Source organism: Dermacentor andersoni, chromosome 3 (assembly GCF_023375885.2).
Source record: "Dermacentor andersoni chromosome 3, qqDerAnde1_hic_scaffold, whole genome shotgun sequence".
In the NCBI taxonomy this organism is placed as follows: Eukaryota; Metazoa; Arthropoda; class Arachnida; order Ixodida; family Ixodidae; genus Dermacentor; species Dermacentor andersoni.
In genome coordinates, this window is record NC_092816.1 from 208,261,155 (window position 1) to 208,284,517 (window position 23,363).

The 23,363-nt window shown below is 45.0% G+C and overlaps 1 protein-coding gene across 2 annotated transcripts in view; it reads right to left on the reverse strand.

The window, feature by feature from the left end:
* The window catches only part of LOC129383050 (venom metalloproteinase antarease-like TtrivMP_A), a 179,515-nt gene extending 166,249 nt beyond the window's left edge, over positions 1 to 13,266 (reverse strand). For both annotated transcript variants that reach the window (XM_055067257.2, XM_072287024.1), the window contains exons 1-4: positions 13,162 to 13,266; positions 11,607 to 11,797; positions 8,080 to 8,175; positions 7,878 to 8,004 (exon numbers count right to left, since the gene is read on the reverse strand). In XM_055067257.2, coding sequence (XP_054923232.2) covers positions 7,878 to 8,004; positions 8,080 to 8,175; positions 11,607 to 11,797; positions 13,162 to 13,231 — 484 coding nt within the window. In that variant the 5' untranslated portion in view covers positions 13,232 to 13,266. The remainder of the gene's footprint in view (positions 1 to 7,877; positions 8,005 to 8,079; positions 8,176 to 11,606; positions 11,798 to 13,161) is intronic.
* Between the last annotated feature and the right edge of the window lie 10,097 nt (positions 13,267 to 23,363).

Here is a 23,363-nt window from a genome sequence, read left to right on the forward strand (position 1 = left end):
TGGAGGCGGGCGGCTTCGCTTTCGCCAACAAATGCGTACTTTGCACGGCTGCGAGTGGTCCTGGGCGCCGTATCTTGAAAAGGATCTAAGGAAAAAAAAAATTGGAGGACGCTTGAGCTTCGCCTTCACGAGTGGAACGCACCCCGTTCGCACCGCCCACTCATTAGCTCGACTTGCTCTTGACGAGACGAAGGAGAGAAGCGGGCGAGTGGCGCGCCACCTGTCGGGGCAGCGGCGTAGATTGCGAGGAGGGGGTCTTCTGTGTTTGCCGCAAGATGGCTCTGCGTGTGCGCCAAGCGCAGAAGAAATGTAGCGGAAACGTACTTCGCAACTTGTTTAACTGCGACTTCTGTAATTTACGTGCTCATAATTACCGATATACACCGCAGTATAACTTTCTACGGCACGTTTCTAAGGCAACAGCGCATTCACTAGAGGCGCTTTTGACCCGCTTTGAACCATCGATCTCATGGCTGAGTGGTAGCGTCTCCGTCTCACACTCCAGAGACCCTGGTTCGATTCCCACCCAGCCCATCTTGCAAGTTGTTTTTATTTATGAATTGCCTTCCAGGATTTTTCGCTCACGTCCAACGCCACCGACGCCACTGGTTTCTCTGCGACACGAGCTCCTTAACGCTGTCGCATTAAAATTAGGAGGGAGCGCAACGTGATTCTGCTAGCCTCGGCAAGCCAACCTCCTCTGAAGCCACCCCTGCCGCTCGCCGGGGTTTTGTGCGTGGTGCCTTTTGGGTAGGAATAGGCCCACATCGTTGACTGGCCATTCGTGTTTGTTTGGTACGTGGGTAACGATTAGTGGCTTAGTGAAGACTGTCGTCGAGGGTGTGGAGGCACGTGGGTTTCTGCTAACGCGGGCATCGTTCTTCATTTCAAATGCGTTGCCTTTCAACGTGGAGAAAGATTGGGGAGCCACACCCGTGGTGACATAGAGAGAGAGAGAGAAAAGGCAAAGGAAAGACAGGGAGGTTAACCAGACATTATCTCTGGTTGGCTACCCTGTACTGGGGGAGGGGCAAGGGGATGCGATAGGTGAGAGAGAGAGATGGATAAAAAATTGCAAAAAACCCTCACACGCACGTACACACGAACTGTTCCTGTGGGCACTGTCACGCAGCCCGCAAAGGCGTTCCTAGTGTTACGCAGTGTCACCGTACAATTATACGGCACACAGTGTAGTCACAATCTGTCAGAAAGTCCAGTGCCTTTTAAGTACCGCAGCAGCACCTTCATCTTTTCAACGCATCCCTTGCTCTTACCACCACAGAGATTATCGCGCACTCTTCTATAAGATAGTGTCGTGCGATCTCGCTACGCTGTTGATAAGCGCCTATTGAGTTCTCGCTGGTCTGTTGAGAGGCAGAAGGCATTGAGCACAACGACGCGTCGACTGGGACCGTCTGCCATAACAGCAGGCCAGCACGGCCTCAAATATGGTTGGGGTACCCGGCTCGTCAGTCCATTGTTGGGCAGAAGATGGGCCGGATTTTTTAAAGCGAAGCTTCCTTTGCCTTTTCCTTCGACTTTCCCACTGCTGATGCTGTTGCTGTGGGCTGCTGTCACGCACACCGCGTCGGGGGGTGGTTCGGAGCGTGTGTATAGATGACAGCCGCGAGTAGGAGAGGAGAGGCGATGGGGGGAACTCGTCTTCATCTCACGGTGTCGAATGTACACAATGCCCTCAGGAGCTCCTTGGCCGTCGCCACGTGCGCCGCTTGACAGCTGTAATTATCCGTGACTGCCCTCAGAATCATTGCGGAAACTGCAGCGCTTCCCTTCTTTATAACATGCGAAGCCAGCAGGGACGCATATAGAACTGGAGAGAGAAGACAAGAAGAAGAACGGGAAGTAGGAGAAAAGGCAGTTCCCATATATGGGAGCTGGGGAAGGTGACGTGAGAAGGCAAGGAAACCCTACTACTATACAACAGCGGTTGCGGGGAAAGAGGATAAGCTTTAAGTTCAAGGTACGGTATAGTACGTTACTGCTATTTCTGAAAAATATATGCCATGCAAATATGTCAAGCGAACAACTTACGCAGGGCGTGCAGAAGCAGAGCGGCATTAATTAAAGCCCACTGCAGGGTCTAGGAGACACTACAGAAGCGGTGGGTTTTCAAATCAACACTTCTGTGCTCGCCGCGTTGGCTTTGCGGCTATGGCGTTGCTAGAGGTCATGGATTTGATCCCCATCGTGGCAGCCGCATTTAGACGTGGGTGAAATAGAAAACGCACGAGCACATAGATTTCAGGACACGGTAAAGAACATTACGTTGCCAAAATTAATCTGGAGTCCGCCACTACGGCTTGCCTCATAATCCGTGTGTTTTTGGAACGTGCAGCCCATAATCCAATGCAAGTTTAATACTTTTGCCACAATGCGATGTGCCATGTGAGAAAATGACAACGCTCAAACCTTTCAGAGGTTATAAATTATGGCGCGCAACAACGCCTCAAGCAGACGCCTCTACCTGTGTGTTCTGTGTACTAAACAGACGAAGAGCAATGGCGCCCGCAAGATAACGTTTAACATCAACTCACCACTCTCGTGTTAGAATAAACGGTGAAGAAATTAAGCTTTAGCCGTCAACATCACCGCTAATTATCCTCAATCAAAGCATCTAGCATGGAAACATTCGCTTACATCGATTCCCATAGTGCGTGGGATCTGCATAACTTTTTCACACGGAAAAGCAGTCGCTGCGGACCCTGGACCTTCGCTTGAGCGCCTGCACATGCTTGCGGAGGCATAAGACACCATATTGTGTCACAGAAGATGCTCCCAGACGCGTCGAATAGTCGTTGGAAGGACGGCTTGTTTGTTTTCACACGCTTCCAAGGCGAAAGGGTTCCTCGTTTCCGTGAAACCGCACCGTAACGGGACCAGTCGTCCTTGAGGTGGCCGTCGTGGGTTGTTGGGCACAATGTTGGTTAATCACCCGACGCCTTCGTTTGCTACAGCATTGCGGCCTGTCTGCTGCTTGCTGAAGCGGCGAGCCGCGTGGTGTTTCGGTGCCTTACCTGACTGACATAACACAGACTTGACTGCTTCAAACACTTGAATTCCTTCACTCAACCTCGGCGTGCATTTGCCACGTCTCCTATCTGCGCACATTCCAAGAACCCCCGCAGCAGACGCAACAACAGCGAGCCGACTAAAGTTGCCGCTTGCCTATCACGTGAGGCCCTATTTCCCATCATGCCATTCCTCAAAATTTTTTATGTCTAGGCTTCAAAACTGTAACCTGACGCTCCCTCCTAGTTTTTTCCTTGGTCCATGGAAGCGATAGAGCGCGCGAAGGTCACTTCACTCGCTGGTGCTGCCGCGTTTGCTCATACCAAAGCTTTCACAGGGAGTGTCCGCGCTCATTGAGTGTGATGTGTTCACAATTGCTTGTGCGCACTGACACCATGTTGTTTGATTCAGTTAGTAAGCGGATATTTCTATGTTTACACGGCCAATAAAGCTATCCTTACCTCGTATCATCATCATCATCATCATCATCATCATCATCATCATCACCCTAATTTTCAGCCTATTTTATGTACACTGCAGGACGAAGGCCTCTCCCTGCGATTTCCTATTACCCCTTTCCTGCGCCAACCGATTCCAACTAGCGCCCGCGAATTTCTTAATTTCATCCCCCACCTAGTCTTCTGTCGTCCTTGACTGCGCATCCCTTCTCTTGGCATGCATTCTGTAACCCTAATGGTCCACCGGTTATCTAATCTACACATTACAAGACCTGCCCAGCTCCATTTGCTTCTCTTATTGTCAATTACAATATCAACTATCCCTGTTTGCTCTCTGTGTTACACCGCTCTCTGCCTGGCCCCTAAATTTATGCCTAACAGTCTTCGTTCCATCGCTTCTTGCACGGTCCTTAATTTTTTTTTCGAGCTTCTTTGTCAGTCTCCATGTTTCTGCCCCATATGTGAGCACCGGTAGAATGCATTGATTGTACACATTCCTCATTAATGATAATGGAAAACTTACAGTCAGGATCTGACAATGTCTGCCGATTGCGCTCCAACCCATTCTTGTTCCTCTGTAAATTTTCTTCTCATGATCAGGGTCCCCTGTGAGTAGCTGACCTAGGTAAACGTACTCCTTCACAGACTCTAGAGGCTGACTGGCGATCCTGAACTCTTGTTCCCTTGCCCGGCTATTCTTGAAATAGTGAAATATTATTTAAATAAATAAAAAGGATGAAGGGCGAAAGCCTTCGCGCTCACGAGACATTCATTAAATTACTTGACATTGTCAATCGAATGCGTTCACTTTTTATTACTCTCTTTCTATCACCAAGGATTGTGGGCTCGAGTGCCTTAACTAACTCTACACTAATAACTTTCTCTTAACTAACTTTGCCTTAATGAGATTAGATGAGATATATTTATTTTTCTCAAAGTACAGATATGATAGAGGATGGAAGGAAAAAAGCTGCCGAATGCAGCTTGAGGACCCCCTACGCCCCACAGAGCTAGGTAAACGTACTCCTTCACAGACTCTAGAGGCTGACTGGCGATCCTGAACTCTTGTTTCCTTGTCCGGCTATTCCTAATTAACACTTTAGATCTTCAGTTCGACTACAACCAATGGGCGTACGTTCGAGTATCAATAGTGGCACCATCAATTTCGGTGCCACTGAATTTTGGTCCCACCAAAGGTCCAGGTTCATCGCCCACCAAAGGTCGTGGTTCGAGTGTCTTAATGAACGGTACATTAATTAACACAAAAAGTCGTAGGCTCGACTCCCCCATAGGTTGAGAGTTCGACTCCCATCACAGGCTTTATGTTCGAGTGCCTTAATTAGCTATAGCTTAATTAACTGCGACTTAATTATATCTGCCTTTATTACGACAAAAGTGGTGCCTTCGAGTGCCTTAACGCTATCTTAACTGTGCCTTAATTAACTTCACCTTAACACCAACGGTCGTGGTTCGACCATGAATGGTGGCACTATAAGTTTTGGTGAAATTGAATTATGGCCCCACCGAAGGTCTAGTGTTCGATAGCGACCGAAAACCGTGGGTTAGAGTGCCCTAATTAACTTTGCCTTAATTACCATCAAAGCTCCTTGGTTCGACTCCAATGAAAGGTGGCGAGTTCGAGTCCCACAAGGGTCGTGGGTTGCACCATCAATTTTATTGACATTCAATTTTGGAGCAATAAAGCCAAACGGTCAATCTTTCGATAACGCTGCGTAACGAATTTTTCGAGCCATGAATTTCGCTTTAATATTTATAGGGATTACAGGCAACAACGCCCAGAAATAAGAGGTCACCCCAAAGCACTTTCTTTCTTATATAAACAAAATATTACACAAAATATTTGTTACGGTAAAATCTCAAACTTAGGTTGTTGTTTTTTGCAATGCACATATGAGGAAGTAGTAAATAATTATAAAAAAAGCATTTCAATTCATATTTGAATGCATTCAAAGATGATGATTGTTTAAGTGAATGTGGTAGGCCATCCCTTATTTTTAACGCAGAATTCGAGGATGCCTTTTTCCATAGTTGGTGCTAGCTTTAGATAGTAGAAAGTCGAAATCATGCGCAGACCTAGTGCAGTTGTATTACTGAGTAATGTTGAATCGACAAATTCGTAAAAAGTTCTTTATTAAGTTATTAAAAATGGTAGGCGACCCTATATTTTATATAAGTGTCTCCTAGTGGCACTCGCACCTCGGCCTTGGTGATCTTTACGTCAATTTCAGGCAAACAGAACACTCGAACCGAACTTGGCATTAAATAACATGTTAAACATGCCATATTTATGTGTGTGACGTCATTAGTGAATTCATTACTTCCGTTTTCTACTTCCGGGTTTCCGGAAATTTCACCAAAGTAGTGCTCGCGTGACGGGCCTGTAAAGTCGACGACGCTGTGCTTTGGTGTGCGGTAATCAGTGATTTGGAATTAATTCAAAATTTTCCAGACCCTTCAGTAACTCAACTTGTAACTAAAGTTATGATCTGATATCATATTTATAATGAAGCGGATGAATTCAGTACATTATTTCTAACTATTTCTTTTTTTATTTTGAATTTGGTCCCAGGTCGTATCAGTGATTCATAACTAATTCTAACTATTGCAGACACTCCAGTAACTCAACTTGTAACTAAAGATATCTTCTGATATACTATCTATATTAAAATATGAATTTTGTGGTGTACCCTTTTTCATAAATATTTTTGTCAATTATATTGAATTTTGTCCACGGTCATCTGAGTGATTTGTAATTAATTATTCCAGACACTTTACCAACTCAAATTTTAGCTAAAGTAACGTTTTCATATCATATCTATAATGAAACCTGTGAATTTGAAATGTACTATTTTTTCTGTTTTGTTTCTTTATCTTGAATTTTGTTCCGGTCGTCTCATTGATTTCTAATTAATTCTAATCACTCCAGACACTTCAGTAATTCAAGGTATAACCAAACGTATGCTCTGATATCATATGTATAATGAAACTCATAAATTTTATACTGTACAAATTTTTTCTATTTTTCTGATTTATTTTTAATCTTCTTCCGGGTCGTCTGAGGAGGTGAACCGGAAGTGCTTCGCAAGAAACGAAGCGTCACTCGATGCTCGTGCCACTAAAAACGTTTTATTTACCTCAACTGGATGAAGGTAATGAGCCAGCTCGTCCATTCTAGTAGTGGGAATAACCAACTCCCACTATTCCATGGAGTTAAAAGGAGTAGAATTACGGGGATCTTCACTCTCAGAAATGGAGTGGGAATGGAATGTATAGCTTTACACCGAAACTCTGATGTGTGGCAGAGGTCTCCGGTCTGCTGAGACAAAATATCTGATTTAGTCAGTTTTCTCCAGTTCTCATAGTCCAAACGTGGTCATTCCTCGATCTTTTGTGATTCATATGAAGCATCGAGGGCAAAAGCTTCCATGAGCTGGCCCTGAGTAACGTAAACTGTGGGCACTAATATCCCTTCAGGTAGAACTTGTGGCGCCAAACCGCAATTCAAAAGAGCAGCATACGTGTGGCTGTCTTCAATGATCAATACGGTGTTGGGCGCAGTGACGTTGCGCGTGACCAAGACGTCAGGAAGCGTCAGGTGCATGAAGGAACCATGACATGGAAACGTAACAGCTTAAGGTGGCATGCAAACAATATCCGTGGGTGTTAGGTGACCGGGGTGTTTATCGCAGGCTACCCACTGAGCAGTCGTTGAGGGCTGACTGAGAGGAGAGAAAATCAAGGCCGAGTATTAAGTCACGTGGTCAGTGGGAAAGGACGGCGAAAAAGACTACAGTCGGGTGACCAGCGATACTGGGAGGAGAAATGCATTCGCTTTACTGTCGCCCGTAGTCATATAGAGAAAAACGAATGTAGATGTGCGTGCCAGCTCTCTCTAATACTACATAAGCAGCAGTTTCCTTTCTTTGATTTCGGAGGGACATGACCGTCACATATTTTTGCCTGCTGTGAACGTGTGATGGATCCCTGTTTTTGACGAACATGATTTTCTTCTGTTTTCATACTTTTTTTTTACTGTATAATATTTTTTGTCGCACGTAAGTGCACGGGCCCTTTCTCTGTATATTCCCAGCTTTTCTGGAATGAACCTTCAGTTTATAGTCAGCGTACATAGTTCGGCCTCTGCCTTCAGTTTTTGTCGGTCTTTAGCGCTACATTTCCAACATATTTTTGTGTCGGGATTCAAGAAGCCACACGTCCCCACTCCCCCAAAGCCGGTTAATTCCTCCGTAGCTTGAAAAAAAGATTGGGTATGCCTACATTTCCTTTGCTGTACGAACAATTTTGTGCGTTAACAACGTACTGCAGCTTGATTTAGTAGAAGAGTGAATTAGAATTTCTTAATCTTACCTTTTGGGGTAGCGACACCGTATGTTCCTAATGGTGCGGGTATTTTCGATATCTTGTGTGCTCCCCCAAATGATCTCTCGCTGTTTATAAGAGGCTGAATTCGATGCGTGAAATTCAGTAGTCCAATCTATAATGCGATTTTTCTTAAGTGCATTGCCTATAGAAGTAAAAATTGAAAAATATGGTTTTGAATAATCTTTACCACATTGTAGTGCCCTTCCTTCTGAGGCTTGAGAAGAAGAGAAGCTTGCAATAATGTGTCCTGGTACAGGTCCCTCTCGTGGTAGGCGCCCTCAACCTTGTAAATATAGATAAAAAAATGGGGATAATGTGCATTGTGTTTAGAAACAATTGGCTTTCAGTTAAATAAAACATTTTTGTGCACAGCGTATTACTTGCTCATTTTTCTCAAGTAGGTAGAGAGTACGAATAAATAACGACATTCAATCTTGAACGTTCTGCAAAATTTTCCTTTATTTTGGTCTGGTAGCTCACTAAAGAGTATCACAAACGATAACTTATTATTTTAGATTGTGCAATGCATTAGCAAAATTTAAGACAACCTTCATTATATTCTTGTCTCCGTAGGACTAGTTATGACCAATCGAGATGTGTTTTGCAAGAACGTTCAAAAAGAGCGCTAGTATTCAAGTTAGGTATTCTCGAACTGTCAGGAACACGCGCACCCTTTTCAAGCGAAGCTTGTATTGCCTCACTCGTGTCGGCGTGGGTGTTAGTGTTGCCGTATCAGAAAACTCTAGAAACGAAAACCAAAATTGTTTGTCGGGCTACAGATTCGAACAAGCGACCTCCGGGTTGCGAGGCAATCACGCTGATTCAGCCCCTGTCTGTTTTTTCTTAAGAAAATATATTATGGGGTCTTACGCGCCAAAACCACGATCTGATTATGAGGCACGCCGTAGTGGGTGACTGCGGAAATTTTACCTACCTGGAGTTCTTATAAAGTGCTGGTTCCACAATAAATGTTTATTCCTCCTCCTGGAGTTCTTTAACGTGCACCTAAATAAACGGGTGTTATCGCGTTTTGCCCCCATCGAAATGCGGCCACCGTGGCCGGCATTCGATCTCGCGACCTCGTGTTTAGCAGCCCAACACCATAATCACTAAGGGACCACGCCAAGTCGGTTTCTTCCTTATTGCATGGAATTATGAGTTATGTGATTCTAAAATTGTCACATTACATTTGGACACACATGTGAAACAAATGCACACATGCTACACAGTCCAATGAACGTTCATAATTCGGGCGAACAAACACAAGCGTCCAGACGAGAAATCCATCCTGGAGCGGGATCAAGGGTAGCAAGCACACGACGCACTTGAGCAGCTTTTTCTCGAAAAACAGACTGTTCGGGGTGGCTCTACATGTCTGTCAATCATTCGGCTTGTCCGCATTATTACGCATAATTACATCCTTCAGGTCATATCTTGCCACACAACAATAATGGTCATTTGTCTTGCTTGCGTTTCTTCTCTTCTAAACGTTGCGCTGACTACTTTACCGTCGACAATGCTCTGTCATGCTGACAGTGTGCATGCCGTTTGTGATTAGGAACTACCGGGCTCGCTGTGTTAAAGAAAGGAAATGCGATCAAGACAAACGACGATTATTGTTGTGTGGCAAGATGCGACAGAAATGATGTAATTTTGCTTAAGAGTGCATAATTAATAAAGTCCTAATAAGACAAACAAATCATATGGTCTATTACTGGCTGTCTTTTTGAAAGGAAGGAACCGGATACCCTAAGATGTGAGAGGAAGGTCTTTGTTGATAGTACTATGTAAAATGTCCAAAAAATTAAGTGCGTCACCGCAAAGAATAAAGCAATGTTCTAGTGCCTTGGGTTGATTGCAATGTCTACAATTTGTGTTCCAAGGTACTTATAATCCTTTTTCCTGAAGTCACGTTTTAACTGGCAGGGTGAAAGTGTGGAGCCTAACGAAAAATGTTTTCGCTGCTGGCGTAATGCACATTCTACGTACACGGCATAGAGCACCTTGACCAGATAGAGACCGATACAGCTTTCGATACATAGGTTCAGAGAAAAGGTTATGTATAAGTGCTATATTTAGATACGTTCGACCAACAGTGAAAAAATATTCTAGTGTGAATCTGGCTTTTAAGAATGAAATAGTGTGGACAAGTTCCCTTAAGGAAACCCATAACGGCAGTTCTTGAGCATAGTTTGTAGTGACAAAAAGAAGGGAGGTGTAAAGCATGACGTGTTCGAATAATTGCGAGAAGGAATGTGTAAAAGAATCGAAGAAAGAAAAAAGAAAGACAGGTAAAAGAATCGCATGACCAATTGTCGCACAAACAAATGCACAAGACTCAGGCCTTCTTGCTCAAGCGGAACAAAACTGTCGGTTCATCATGCGCGACCTTTAAACAGGTTTTTATATGCGTGAAGAAGTAGACGAAGAGCAAGGCGCGAGCCGGTCACTGGCGTCCCCTCCATCCGGAGGAGGAGGGAGAAGGTGTGATCGCGCGCTCGCTCGCCTCGTGCCCGCCTTTTCCCGCCACGTCAGGCTCGGCATTCAGATGGGGAGGCCGTGTTTGGTTCGTTCTGCCGAAGAGCAGGCTGCGTTGAACAAACGGCAGTGGGAGAGGCCCGAGTGTCGTGCATCAGCCGAAAAACAGGCGGCGTTTGATGAACGCCAGCGGTAACTCACTCGAGAAAGGGCTCGTCGTTATGGGCCGAGGTCACCCTGAGAAGAGCGCGAAGCCGAGGGGTTGCAACAACGAAGAGCCGCGGATCCCGAGCTTCTCTTACACCCCTCTTCACAATAGTGGAAGAGGGACGACTTGTTTTTCTCGCTTTCTCCCTCTTATGGCCCTCACGTTCACTGTAGGACTTTGACAACAAAGTCCTCGAGGCCGCACTGAAGAAACAATGACAGATTGTTGACTTCCCGAACCCTAAAGAATATATACGATGGCGTCACTTGCTGCCATGTAGAGATACGCTTTACCCGAGTTTCGGGAACTTAATGTGGCCTGTAGCAATTGAAATGGCACAGATTTGAAGAAAATGCTGACGCATTTGCTTAAGCAAGCCTTTACTCAGTATTAGGCCTAGAAATGGACTAGAATAAAATGATTGCACATTTCATTACCATTTAAAGTACACTTCTATGGAAACTGGTTCAATTTATGTAGAAACACCATCGTTAGTGTCACTAGTACATTTGTGGGAAAGAAAATATTCTAGACGGTTCCAAAGAGAAGCTGGTGAAGTAATTGAAGAAAATAAATTCTTCATAACGAATATATAGAGAGTTCATGTCGCTGAAGCCTAGGTTAAGCATTAGTAGTCTCAAATTGTGTTCCCCAAAAAATTTTAAAAATTTTATTCGCTGGTAAAAAGAAGAAATATTTCGCGTGCAAATTATACGGTCAGATTGCTTCTTGGTGCAGTACATTTTATGTACGCTCTTAATTACGTTAATTTCTTTCTTTTCCAAGCATTATGCTTATCAGAAAGGTGAAGGTAGGAGAGTGTTCAAGTTGATCGTTAGACGTGATTAGCAGAATTACACACAATCCTCGCTCTAAAATTTAAAATAAAATTTTTAATGTCTTCTTCAGGAGGGCAGCAAGGATGTATAGTGTCAGCACAAAGAGATTTTGTCAGCTTATACGAGAAAACAAAAGAATGTGATTCAGAGAAATATTCAGGCGTGTACGAATAGTCATTGTCCGCTTACATACTCCTCGGTGATGTCATCTTCTCTGAGGTTTCTGAGCAAGACACTTTCGGCTAACACTGAAGCCTTCTTTAGGGTTAGAACCAGGTTCGCTTGAATAACCAGAAGCTTCTGAGATGCCGCTTCTCGGTCTTCGTAAACTTGGGGATAAACTATGACGCCATCTTCTTGCTTGTTTTGTTTGCTGATTGCTGAAAACAAAGCAGCCCACACTGTTTCTTGCCATCAAATAACGTTCTCGAGGTACATTACAAACAGTTTAGGAATAGTACACAAATAATGTAATGAATATAGTGCAACAATGGGCCAGAAAGCAGCAGCGTTTTGTCTATTCTTCTGAAAAAAAGTGTCAGAACTTCGTAGGACACGGTAGATGTGCCCCACAGACCTTATTTGAACGTTTATTTGTGCTTTTTCAATACAAAGTGGCTTGTTTCGCTTATATGTACCGGATATTATTGAGATAGAATCAATTTTCAGTGCGTTTTGACGTACAACATGAGGTAGAATGTCTCTTTTGGCTATGAATACTCGTTGTTTTGCCACACAGAAAAGAGTACTGACTAAGTTTTGCGGGCCAACAAACAGTTTAGCGAAACAATCTTTGTCGTGCCGAACAACCCGACACTTTTACCAGCCATCTCGGAATAACCCTCAGTAAGATTGTAATGGCTTCGTTAACAAGCATTTCTAAAATACAGCTTCTTTTTTTTTTCTTTTCGCCTGTGCTACTAAGTGCGAATGTTTACTTTCACACCAACGTTTAACAGTTTGCAACGGTCTTTTATTTTTTGCAACATTACACGAAACCCATTTCTGCATCGTTCACATTAGGTTACCTATTACTTACGAAATTGAGCAATCACCGAAAAGTAACCGCAAGCCAACATGCATTCTACTGACAACCACAAGCTCTAAAAATTATTAATGAGCAGAACGAATGAAAAAATATGAAGTTCTAACTTTTCCTGTCGTAAAGTAGTCAATGACAGCATAGTTTTTCAGTAGCAATTCGCGATCGGCCGCTAGTTTGTTGTTTCATAAGCAAAATATCGTCATGGTTTAATCAAAGTTTTCTTTCAGTATCCCATGATTTGCGACCAGGCTAAACCCAGCAGCTGTAACACTAGCGTTGCCTTGGACAACAAAGCCAACACAGCGTGATTTCAAGCTCAGGGTTAATAAATGGCTTTCGCTAGTTTGTTACAAAGTGTATGTAGATCAAAAAGAAATCTGAAGGAAGCTCCTGTTCAAACGCAAATAAAATGAAGAATCTAGTGTTACAAACAAAAGCATAAATAAACGAAATAATAGATGTTAGCACAGTGGAAGCAAATAACAAAATAGCGTTTCAAAGCAACATTTATTGCACAGGAAGACAAACAATAATTTTTCTCTCATTAGGCACATAGGAAAATAATGAACAGTAATAATACAATAGTCATTACAAGGTAGAAAACTATGCAAATCAAGATTTTCTGTGGATATTAAGGCAGTAAGAAATTAAACAGGCGAGAAAAATAGCATATTGGTGACAGTATCTGATCGAACTCACATAGAAATGCTGCCGTGACTCTAAAGACGATGTGTAGCCATGTTACTTGAAAGAATTGGGAGACATTCATGACACACACACGTAAAGCGGCGTTATCCTCCCCGAGATCTGTATAACAAATAACTGAGGCAAAAGTGACCTCGCAGAAGCTCAGAATAGGTGTGCTGAGCATATGAAGCTAGCGGCTGGACGTCGGTATGGCATATTAAAATGCCACTTTGACGAAACCAAGAATTGGCATTTCTGTTGTGGTCTATTCGTCGTTGACGTCATGCGGGAAGCGAAACTCGGGGAACTCACTGCACTACTATAGGCCAAAATGTGAGGACCGCAGTCCATAGAGATTGTTGAAATTTGAGGGTATTCTTTCGCTATAAAATCGTATTGTTCACGAACCAAAACAAAAGAAAAGACTAGTCCGACCACGCCTTGGTCTCGTGGGAGTGGCAAGATTAGTTACCGACAATAAATTATCAAATGACAAAACATTGCTTTACATCACTAAAAGCTACCCATAAAAAAACTTCAGAACGCTAATTTGTTAAGCGGCTCAAATACAAACACAAAAAAGGATATCACATGTTACAGCAAAATGAAATTATTGGACACTGAGGGGGAAAAATACATACATGAAAGATCGTCTATGTGATAAGAAGGTTATTCCTGTGTAAGTATGATAATTTATTCAGGCGCATCATTAGAAATAAATAATGCATAACACGCTTGAAACAGTATATTGTTTTAGGCACTTTGCCTATAGGAAAAAATGCTCGGAAAGGCATTGCACGATGCTATAATTTGGCGGGAATTTCTTGCGTGACATAATTTGTGCGTGACCTTTCGAGCACTATTGACGTTTGACTGAACACGTAGCCAATATTTCGGCACAAATAGCAGCTAGAAAAATCTGCGCATTCTTTCTTCATTTATTTATTATAGGTTCACCTAATTTGATGCTATAGGAATATTCAACCAACAGATTATTATTTTTCAGGATCAGTTTGAAAACGCTTATTTACCGACGAGTTCACTTAAAAAAATCGTTCTGCTCACCGCTATAGGACAAAGTTTCTCTCTGTTCGTAGTGTTACATGTACCTCAGCCCAATACAGAATGGCTAATATGCGAACGAGTGAAAGAGGAACACTACTTTGGATCGGGAGGGAAATAACATTACGGAAACGGTATATCATTACAATTGCTCTCGAAATCTTCATGCGCATGATGTCGTCGACATATTTGCTTTAGATTAAATGCCGTAAAAAGTTACTCCCCCAAAATTATAATTATCAACGGGCTCTAGCTCTATATTCCGTTAATGTTGTTTTACATTCCAACATATTAGCTTGTTTTTGGAGTATAAGAGCGTAAACTCAACTTTTTTATCGTTAAGTTTCTTGGACTTAGTTCAGTCATTCGTACAGAATATCAATATAATATTTGCGATTAAAATTATGGTGGTCCCGTCATGATAGACGTAAGGAAATACACTCCGCATTACAGAATACTGTTTCTCTGCGCTCTAGAAAACTATCCCTATAGCATGGTTCATGACAGGACTCTGGTGGTGAATCGAAGCAGGTTTTCAGATAAGAAGCAATACAACTATGGTCATTTCATTTACACTCTAGGGATTCAAAAAAAATAATAACTAACACAGAAGTATGAAAAAAACTGCACTCTTCAGTACAGTGCAGGGCAGTACTGTAAAATGATCTTATGCAGGGAGTTAAAATGCACAAACTTCTGGTAGGAGGGACAGAGGATGAGTTGATGGCCGGCGGTTATTGCATGAAGGCAGAGTCACTCTAAAAAAAAAAGAAAAAGACATCGTCATCGTGTTATTAAGTAAGTTCTTCGAGAAGGCACTTCTGTTGCTAAATGGGGTGTTTCGTAAGTTCTCTTACTGTCAGCTTCTCTTTATAATACTCTACAAAGTTAGCTTTGTCTCCCCAATCGGTCGTTATACCCCAACTTCTACCATTGCACGCAACCTCCTATGCAACTTCTCGATCAGCTTCTTTAATGTCACGCTCTGTAAGATGTTCTAGGCACATTTTTCTACAGGCTGAATTTCAAGCTTCCTTGTGCTAAAATCCCCGTTTCCTTTTTAGTATCATGATCATCATCATGATGAATTTCAAGCTCCAATGAGTTACATGTTTCGAGGCATTGCAAATCACATTGATGTCGTAGGCAATATTGAATGTTTCTTCTGGTGCTCTTTGAAACTCGAGGATGGCTCTCCAGTACATATTGTTACGCGAAGGACGAGTCAGTAAGACGAGCCACTATTTACAGGTTATATTTACAAAAGCGGTTGCAGCGCTGACCGGTTTGATTCACCGCGCGAGCCCAGTTCGTTCTTCCTTCTCTGTTTTGAGTGATGGCGCCTACGCACCTCGTTCAAACAATCAAATGCCACACGCGTGTAGCATAATCCCCCGATGGCAGAAGCGACGTCCCGGAGCATCTAGATGTCATCACTGGGAGGGCGACACTGCACGATATCACTGGACCGGGAAGCAGATGGGGCGTAAGGGGCGATCTCGTTGGTGACGGGAGTCACGGCACGAAGCGCTCGGTATAGGTAACGAGACAGCAGTTTTTCTGACAGGCCGACCTGACGCGACAGAGACCAAAGAAGCACCAAAGAACCAGGAGGGAAGTGCAGGTCTCGGTGTCGCCGGTCGTAAAAACGCCTTTGACTCTCTTGAGATTTCAGAAGGTGGTCACGGACAATTTCCCTTGCGTGGGCACAACGGGCGATAGCGTCAAGTGCATATTCACTGGGCGGGGCCGCGTCAACAGGAAGGGTTGTGTCGAGGGGCAGTGCTGGTTCTCGGCCGAACAGAAGGAAAAATGGGGAATAACCGGCTGTGTCGGGGCGTGAGGAATTACAAGCAAATGTGACAAAGGGTAGAGCGAGGTCCCAGTCAGTGTGGTCTGAAGAGACATATTTCGCTAGCATGTCTGTGGTAGTGTGATTGAGACGCTCCGTGAGGCCATTCGTTTGCGGATGGTATGACGTGGATAGTGCCTCGTGGCACAGGACTTCAGGATGTCCGCGACAGCATTTGATAGGAACGTTCGGCCACGGTTTGTGAGAAGTTGTCGCAGAACTACATGTAATAAAATCACGTCGCGTAGAAGGAAATCGGTGACATCTGTGGCGCAGCTTGCAGGAAGCGCTCGGGTGATGGTGTAGCGCGCGGCGTAGTCCGTGGCCACAGCGATCCCCCTGTTTCCAGAAGTAGAAAGAGGAAAAGGGCCAAGTAAATCTAAACCAACCCGAAGGAATGGTTCCTCGGAAATGTCGAGTTGTTGAAGGTACCCAGCAGGGAGCGTCGATGGTGTCTTGCGTCTTCGAACGGAGCGAGCTATCCCTGGCCAAAAGAAGCGTCGGCGGATCCGGTCATAGGTACGTGACACACCCAGGTGACCGGAAGTGGGGAAATCATGAAGATCGTAGCGAACAGCCGATCGAAGGTGTTTAGGGATCACAAGTAGTAATGCAGGGCCATCGGGGTGAAAGTTGTGGCGGTAGAGTACGCCATCTTGAAGTGTGAATAAGCGAAGGGAACTGTCGGCAAGTGACGTCTCTAGGCGGCCAATGATGAAACGCAAGGACGGGTAACGGCGCTGCTTGTCGGCGACATGGAGCAGTGGAAAAAGAGAGAGAACACAGGCGTCGGTGTCAGTATTAGACGTAGAGGTCCCGTCTTCGACTGGGTAGCGAGCGAGGCAATCTGCGTCCTGGTGTTGGCGTGCCGACTTGCCCGTCACTGTGTAGGGATATTCTTGTAGTCGGAGGGCCCAACGACCGAGCCGGCCAGTAGGATCCTTGAGCGACGAAAGCTAACAGAGCGAATGATGGCCTCTGATTACTGAGAAGGGCTTGTCATATATCTATGGCCAGACCATTGAAACAGCCCAGACTAGAGCAAGAGATTCGCGCTCGGTAATCGAATAGTTGCTCTCTGCATTTGACAGGAGCCGGCTAGCGTAGACAATAACGTGGTCGTGTCCATGTTGGCGTTGCGAGAAGACGGCGCCGATCCCATAACCACTGGCATCGGTTCGGACCTCTGTAGATGCGGACGGGTAAGAGTGACCTAAGACCGGCGGATTGGTGAGAATCGTGATAAGGCGTGAATATGCGGCTACTTGAGGGTGACCTCACGTAAAACGCCCGTCTTTCTTCAGAAGTTCAGTGAGTGGTCGAGCGATTGCTGCGAAATCTTTCACGAACCGTCTGAAATAAGAACAGAGCCCCACAAAACTCCGGACGTGTTTAACAGACTGAGGCACAGGAAAGCCGTTAGTGCTCGAACCTTCTCCGGGTCAGGTTGTACGCCGGAAGCATCGATGAGATGACCTAGTACTGTAATCTGTTGGTGCCCGAAGTGGCACTTCGATGATTTTATTTGGAGCCCAGCCTTGCGGAAGACGTCAAGGATAGCTGCGACGCGCTGAAGGTGCGTCTGCAACGTAGGAAAAAACACAAGGACGTCATCGAGGTAACAAAGGGAAGTTGACCATTTGAAAGCATGAAGCAGAGAGTCGATCGTCCGTTCGAACGTGGCGGGGGCATTGCATCAGCCGAATGGCATAACCTTGAATTGGTAGAGGCCATCTGGAGTGACGTGTGTAGCAATATCAAAACACCCCGTCTGGAGTGGTTTAGTGCACAGCTTCATGAGAGAGTGAAATACGCCATGTTCGGAGGAAGGAGCTTCACGTTTATGAACTCGCTCTCATCGCCAATATTCGCTCGTGTGAATGTGCTGAGCACTGCTCGCGCTCAAGGTGTCTTTGTTCAGCACCCGTTAGGTGTTCCCTCTAACTTCATAGCAGCATAATTGGTTATTGCTTTTTAAAGTGGTAGAACGCTAATACTGAAAAAATAAAATACCTTTCCAGCTGGAATTCTACTCCAAAGTTACAATATGCATATTAGAACGTTTTGTAACATTAAATTAATGACATCGACGGAGTAAGATACGAGCAGTCACCGTGAGCGCGATATGAACTTTTGTAATGTTTGCCGTCGCTTGGAGATACTCTGATTCACTTTTGCATTCCGACTAATTACATAATTAGTCTAAACAATCTGTCGACATTTCAAATATAATATTCAGATGAAACATTTCCATGAGAAAATTGTAGAGCAACATGAAAACCTCCCGATACACCTTTCTGTTCCTCAATGCCTGCTACATAACATTGTTTCTCGAGCGTGAAAGAAGCCCGCGAATACACGGAAAGTGCCTCGAGCGGCAAGTCGCGCGGCCATATTGCGGGCATTCGTGGGCATGATATTTGCGACACCCTGTATATTTTCGAGTGCTGCCACACGTTAACCGAATTTTTCGCGAACGGCACCGTTCGCAAACAAAGGTACTACCACATATTGTTCCAGCAAGAGTTACTTAGCAGCACCGAAATCAATTGAAATGTTGTGAAGAAAATCGTCGAGTTTCTTCCTGTCAAACCTAGTTACAGCCCAATCTATAATGTTCATGATGTTATAATACATTTCGCAATGTCCTGATCAAATGCTCTCCAATAAAGTAAATGCAGTAGCAAAAGACAGCCTAAACCTTGAAGGAAAACTTTACGATTTCTCAGTGGCTATTTGCCGATACAATCTATCACGTGACATCTTTTTTTAAAGGTATTGTTTCTAATGTCGAAGTTTTAAGAGTGAGTGTGAACAATGCTTGCCTATTTTCTTTAATACTAATAGAGAAATCGGATCGAATAATATTCAAACGTCGTGGGCTTCAATCTGCACAACCTGCTGAGTGAGACTGCGAGAGAAGAAATACGGGATTGATTGAGTTTGTAGTCTAGAGGCCTGTTGGAAAAAGGTTATAAAACAAGATACATATAGCGCGGGATGGCAGCATTGTCAAGTGCGAAGCAAAGGTTGAAGTTGCAGTAATGGAGCCCTAGATAGAGCGCAAATATCTGTAAGGAGAATTAGGCTCGTATTCCAAGTGATGCATATGAAATTATGGCTATATCGCAGTGCGACATATAAGAGCAGAATCTCTGCTGACCGCTCCTATGCAAATGTAAGCCACTCTAATGTGACCACTGCTATCCGCACGCATGTGGCAGCATTATACGGTGTCCACGAAGAAAGCCACCTTGACGAAGCCGCAGACCTGACACGGATAATTTCAAAGGTGCGATCACTGACGCCGACTTGAAATGCCAGGTGGCTGCCACTGAATAATGTGACCAGATAAATATCGCCAACCTCCCGTAAAATGTGGGATTCGATCGACGGCAGCGATGGACCCCTTAAGGTTGAGGGTAAATGGCGGATCGCCTTATATGCGCGACCAGAAGCCACGTTAAGTAAAACTATGCCAATCTGCTTTTATACCAATTTCCTGATGTCACGTTTCCGTAATCGCCAACATAGGCATTGGGCGGTGACGCGCAGCGTTGTTTTACCGCTAATTCACACGGGATCCTCGCTTGTAGTATGCCACCATAGTTTGATTTCAAGGTGAATAGCACTGCCTACTTTGACACGTCTTCTCCTGCCTGAGTGGTTGAGAAAAGACGAAGAGCATGCAGAAATGCCGAGGGTTTCATTGGGGCTCCGCTTGCACTGCAAAAGTAGATAATCGGATGAGGAGTGCGGCGCAGGATGCCGGGATTGACTCGCTTCCTCTTGCTTAGCTTGTGGTGGCCGGTGAAAAATCACGGGGACCTGCAAAGACATCGGTCGCTAAAATTGTCGCTAAAACGAATCTTCAGCAGAGTTGGCAGAGCGATGTCGTGCCGAAAGGACTCGCCAGCATTGTAGTGCCACGTAAAAATGTTTGCTGTACGCAAATAAATCCGTTCTCCCTGGCAGCTACGAGTAGCCAGTGGCAGACCGCACGATAGAAAGATATATTCTATTAATTTCAGAACGGGGAAGTATCCGACTGTTGCGACAGAGCTTCAGCTTTGTTTGGCACAAAAATGCATCTTTAATGCGTACACGCCACTTTGACATTGTCAGTTTTCGCGGTTTGTGATGTCGCGTGACAGAAAGGCGAAGTGGGCGCACCCCAAAAACTTTTGACCAATAGCGGAGCGCTAATGGCGAAAGAAAGGTGTGGAATCAGAAATAGTTATTTTTATTTTGTTGAGTCTCATCATGTATAATAATGTGCACGCGTTAAATAACATGGGCAGGAGTTTTCGCGGTTTCCATGAAAGCGAGTGAAGGATAGGCTACGCGCGGCAGCCCGAAAAATTTTGCACCGATCATGAAGGTTTGATTGGATAAGTGTAATAAAGACAGTCTGGGATAATTATGCGTTATAGTGTCCCAGAGCTCGTCATTCTTGCTGCCATTTGGCGTTACTGGGACTCAGCGATTACGAAATTAGGTGTCTACAATGAGCTCATCTGTCTCCGAACAGTTTTGAGAAAAGGAATTATTTCGATAAAATGTACATATTACTGGCTGCAAGTTCTAGTGACGGTTCTGATTACATATGATATTTTCGATGAACTTTGTATATTTATGCGGTGCTGAAATAAAAAACGCTTACTGGCCTTTTTATAAGTTCACGACCCCCCACCCCCCCACAAACAATATGTCACATGAACAAGCTAGTGTGATCAATACTGAAAATTATTTGTATATTTCCATTGGACGAGGTGAAAAATTGCAGCAATGAAACCTTGGCGAGGCTTTCTTTCTTTCTGGCTTGTACGTGCAAAAGCAGTGCTTTGCCGTCGCGTGGTATGGAGCGATTTGGAGATGCTTTAACTCTTGTGAAATAGCAACGCGATGCCAGCTTATACAAGGCCGTTTGGAAAGCACGTTGACTTTGGTTGCTGCAATACCTACAGAAAATGGAAACTCTTGATTGTGCACATGTGTGGCGTACATCACCAGCATGGATTCCCCTCTCCATAGAGCAGCGGCAACTAGGTATTTTTCTTATTTTATAGTATTTAGAATATAGTATGACGAAGATAGTAGGATGTGGACGGGGATGGCATGATGACTTATTGTCGTTAACCGACAAAAGAATAAAACTCGTTCCTTCATGGCCTGCTTCAGTTGCGAAGGTGGTAAAATGTCATATGGCGTCGCAAAGCGCTGTCTGCCGTGAAGAAAGGGTGGCCGAAGCAGGCCTGTAGTCACTTTGAAAGCAATTTGTCACCATCCGACGAGACGTCCACAATAGGCAGTGGTAAGGTAGAGAATTATTCTCGTGATCCATTCCTGCATCTTCGGCCTGACAGAACATGGCACGCTTTGACTCTCTTCTTCAAGCGCACTTGCCGCGGCAGCCCAGTGCCTATGGCGTTGACCAGCTGAGCTCGAGGGTTCAAGCACACCCTCTACTTTTACATTGACCTTCACTACGCGCTCCTCTCTTTTTGCTGGGCGATGCAGGTTCCCTCCACGCGCACATTCGCGGGGCGGTGTGGGTTCCAGCACTTACGGCCTCCCATACGTGCCTTCGCCGCCGGCGCCGGTCGCCTTTGTTGGAATGGGGAACAGCACGTGACCGTGTCGGGCAGTTCGGTTTGTGGCTTGATGACAACATCGAGAGGGGGTGTGTGGCGGCGCTCGAGACTGAAAAGAGCCACGTATAGATTGAACAAACAGCTGGCAACCTCATTGGTCCAACACGACTCGGCATTCATAATCATCTATAGGGATAGCGAATAAGCGTAACCTAAAATTCATTCAAGCTAACCTCGATCATACGAAAAATGCGATGGCGGTATTGATACGAGCTATGCAGGCCAGGGGAATCACGTTCGCGGTCGTGTGCAACCCCTATGTAAGTGTGAACATGATTCCTGGCATTGCGTCGCGTTTTCATCAATATAAAGCACCAGAGAATGCAAAAATGCTAGTGTTTTGCGATGGGTCCAGGTATACTTGTCTTCCTGTCCTGATTTCTACACACGTTGTCGCAGTAAAATTCTCGGCGCCGTCCCACTCTTTTATGGTGGTGGCGGTTTACGTACCGCCACATGCGCACATTGGGCCATACCTTAGTTACTTGGTTACTTGGTTAGTCAGTTCCTTGCGGTGGTCGGGTCGGGGATGGTGGCGGGTTACCTTAATGCGAAGCATTCGCTTTGCAGGCCGGGGGGGGGGGGGGGTGGATGTGATGATCGGGGCGCTGCGATTGTGCAGCTCGTCTGTAAGCACGGGTTGCACATTCTGAACGACCCGGGCTCGGAAGCTACCTTTGAGAATCACTACAACGCTAGTTGGATTGATCTCACCGTGACAACTCCGGCGATGGCTGCTCTCGACTACATGTGGAAGGTCAGCGATGAAGAAAGCCTAGCCGAGCATAGACACATTCAGTTCGCCTTCACCCTCGGTCAGCACACCCCTAAGAAAAATGGACGTTTACTGGCAGAGCCCGAGTTCTGAAATCGCTTAGTACGATGGCTTGGTTTCAATCAGTACAGGGTGCCAATTTACTTTCAGGAGACGCACTAGAGCATGTTCTTGGCAAATTTTATGAACTTTATAATAACCTGGTCCGTCGGTATTTGCGCACTGTGAAGTCGGGTCCGTATAGAGTGAACTCGTGGTGGACCCCGGAATTCGGCGCTGAAAGAAATCGAGCTCGCGCTATGCGGCGCCAATATCAGGCGGCATGCGATCCTGATATGAGGTTGACCTTACGGGCGGACTTTGCTAGAGCGCGCAGTATCTATCGGCGGAACATTGCCCAGGCGAAGGAGAGTGCGTCAGAACGCTTTTGTGAAGAGTGCTCAAAGAAAAGCCCTTATGGCGCGCCATTTAAAACAGCGTTTAACAAATTAAGGCCACCCGCACAGTCGCCTGCTGTTGTTACGGCGAACGTTGAACTCACTACACATGTCCTACAGTCGGTGGTACTGCTGCGTTGCACACAAATTCTCGGTGACAATGTCGCGCAGGACAGCGCGCAGCATAGGGCAATGCGATCTGTGGCCTATAGCCCACCGGTGAGCCGAAGAGAGGACTTCGATTTTAACTTGAGGAGATAGAGCACGCCATCTCGAAGAGCAGGGTTTGGTCGGCGCCGGGGTTAGACGGCATTTCTCTTTCTATGGTAAAGCACCTTTCATCGCAGATTTTTCTTACTTATGTTTAATTCGGCACTTCAATTGGAGTGTTTTTCAAAAATCTGGTGGCAGGGTAGGGTGATATTCATAAGTAA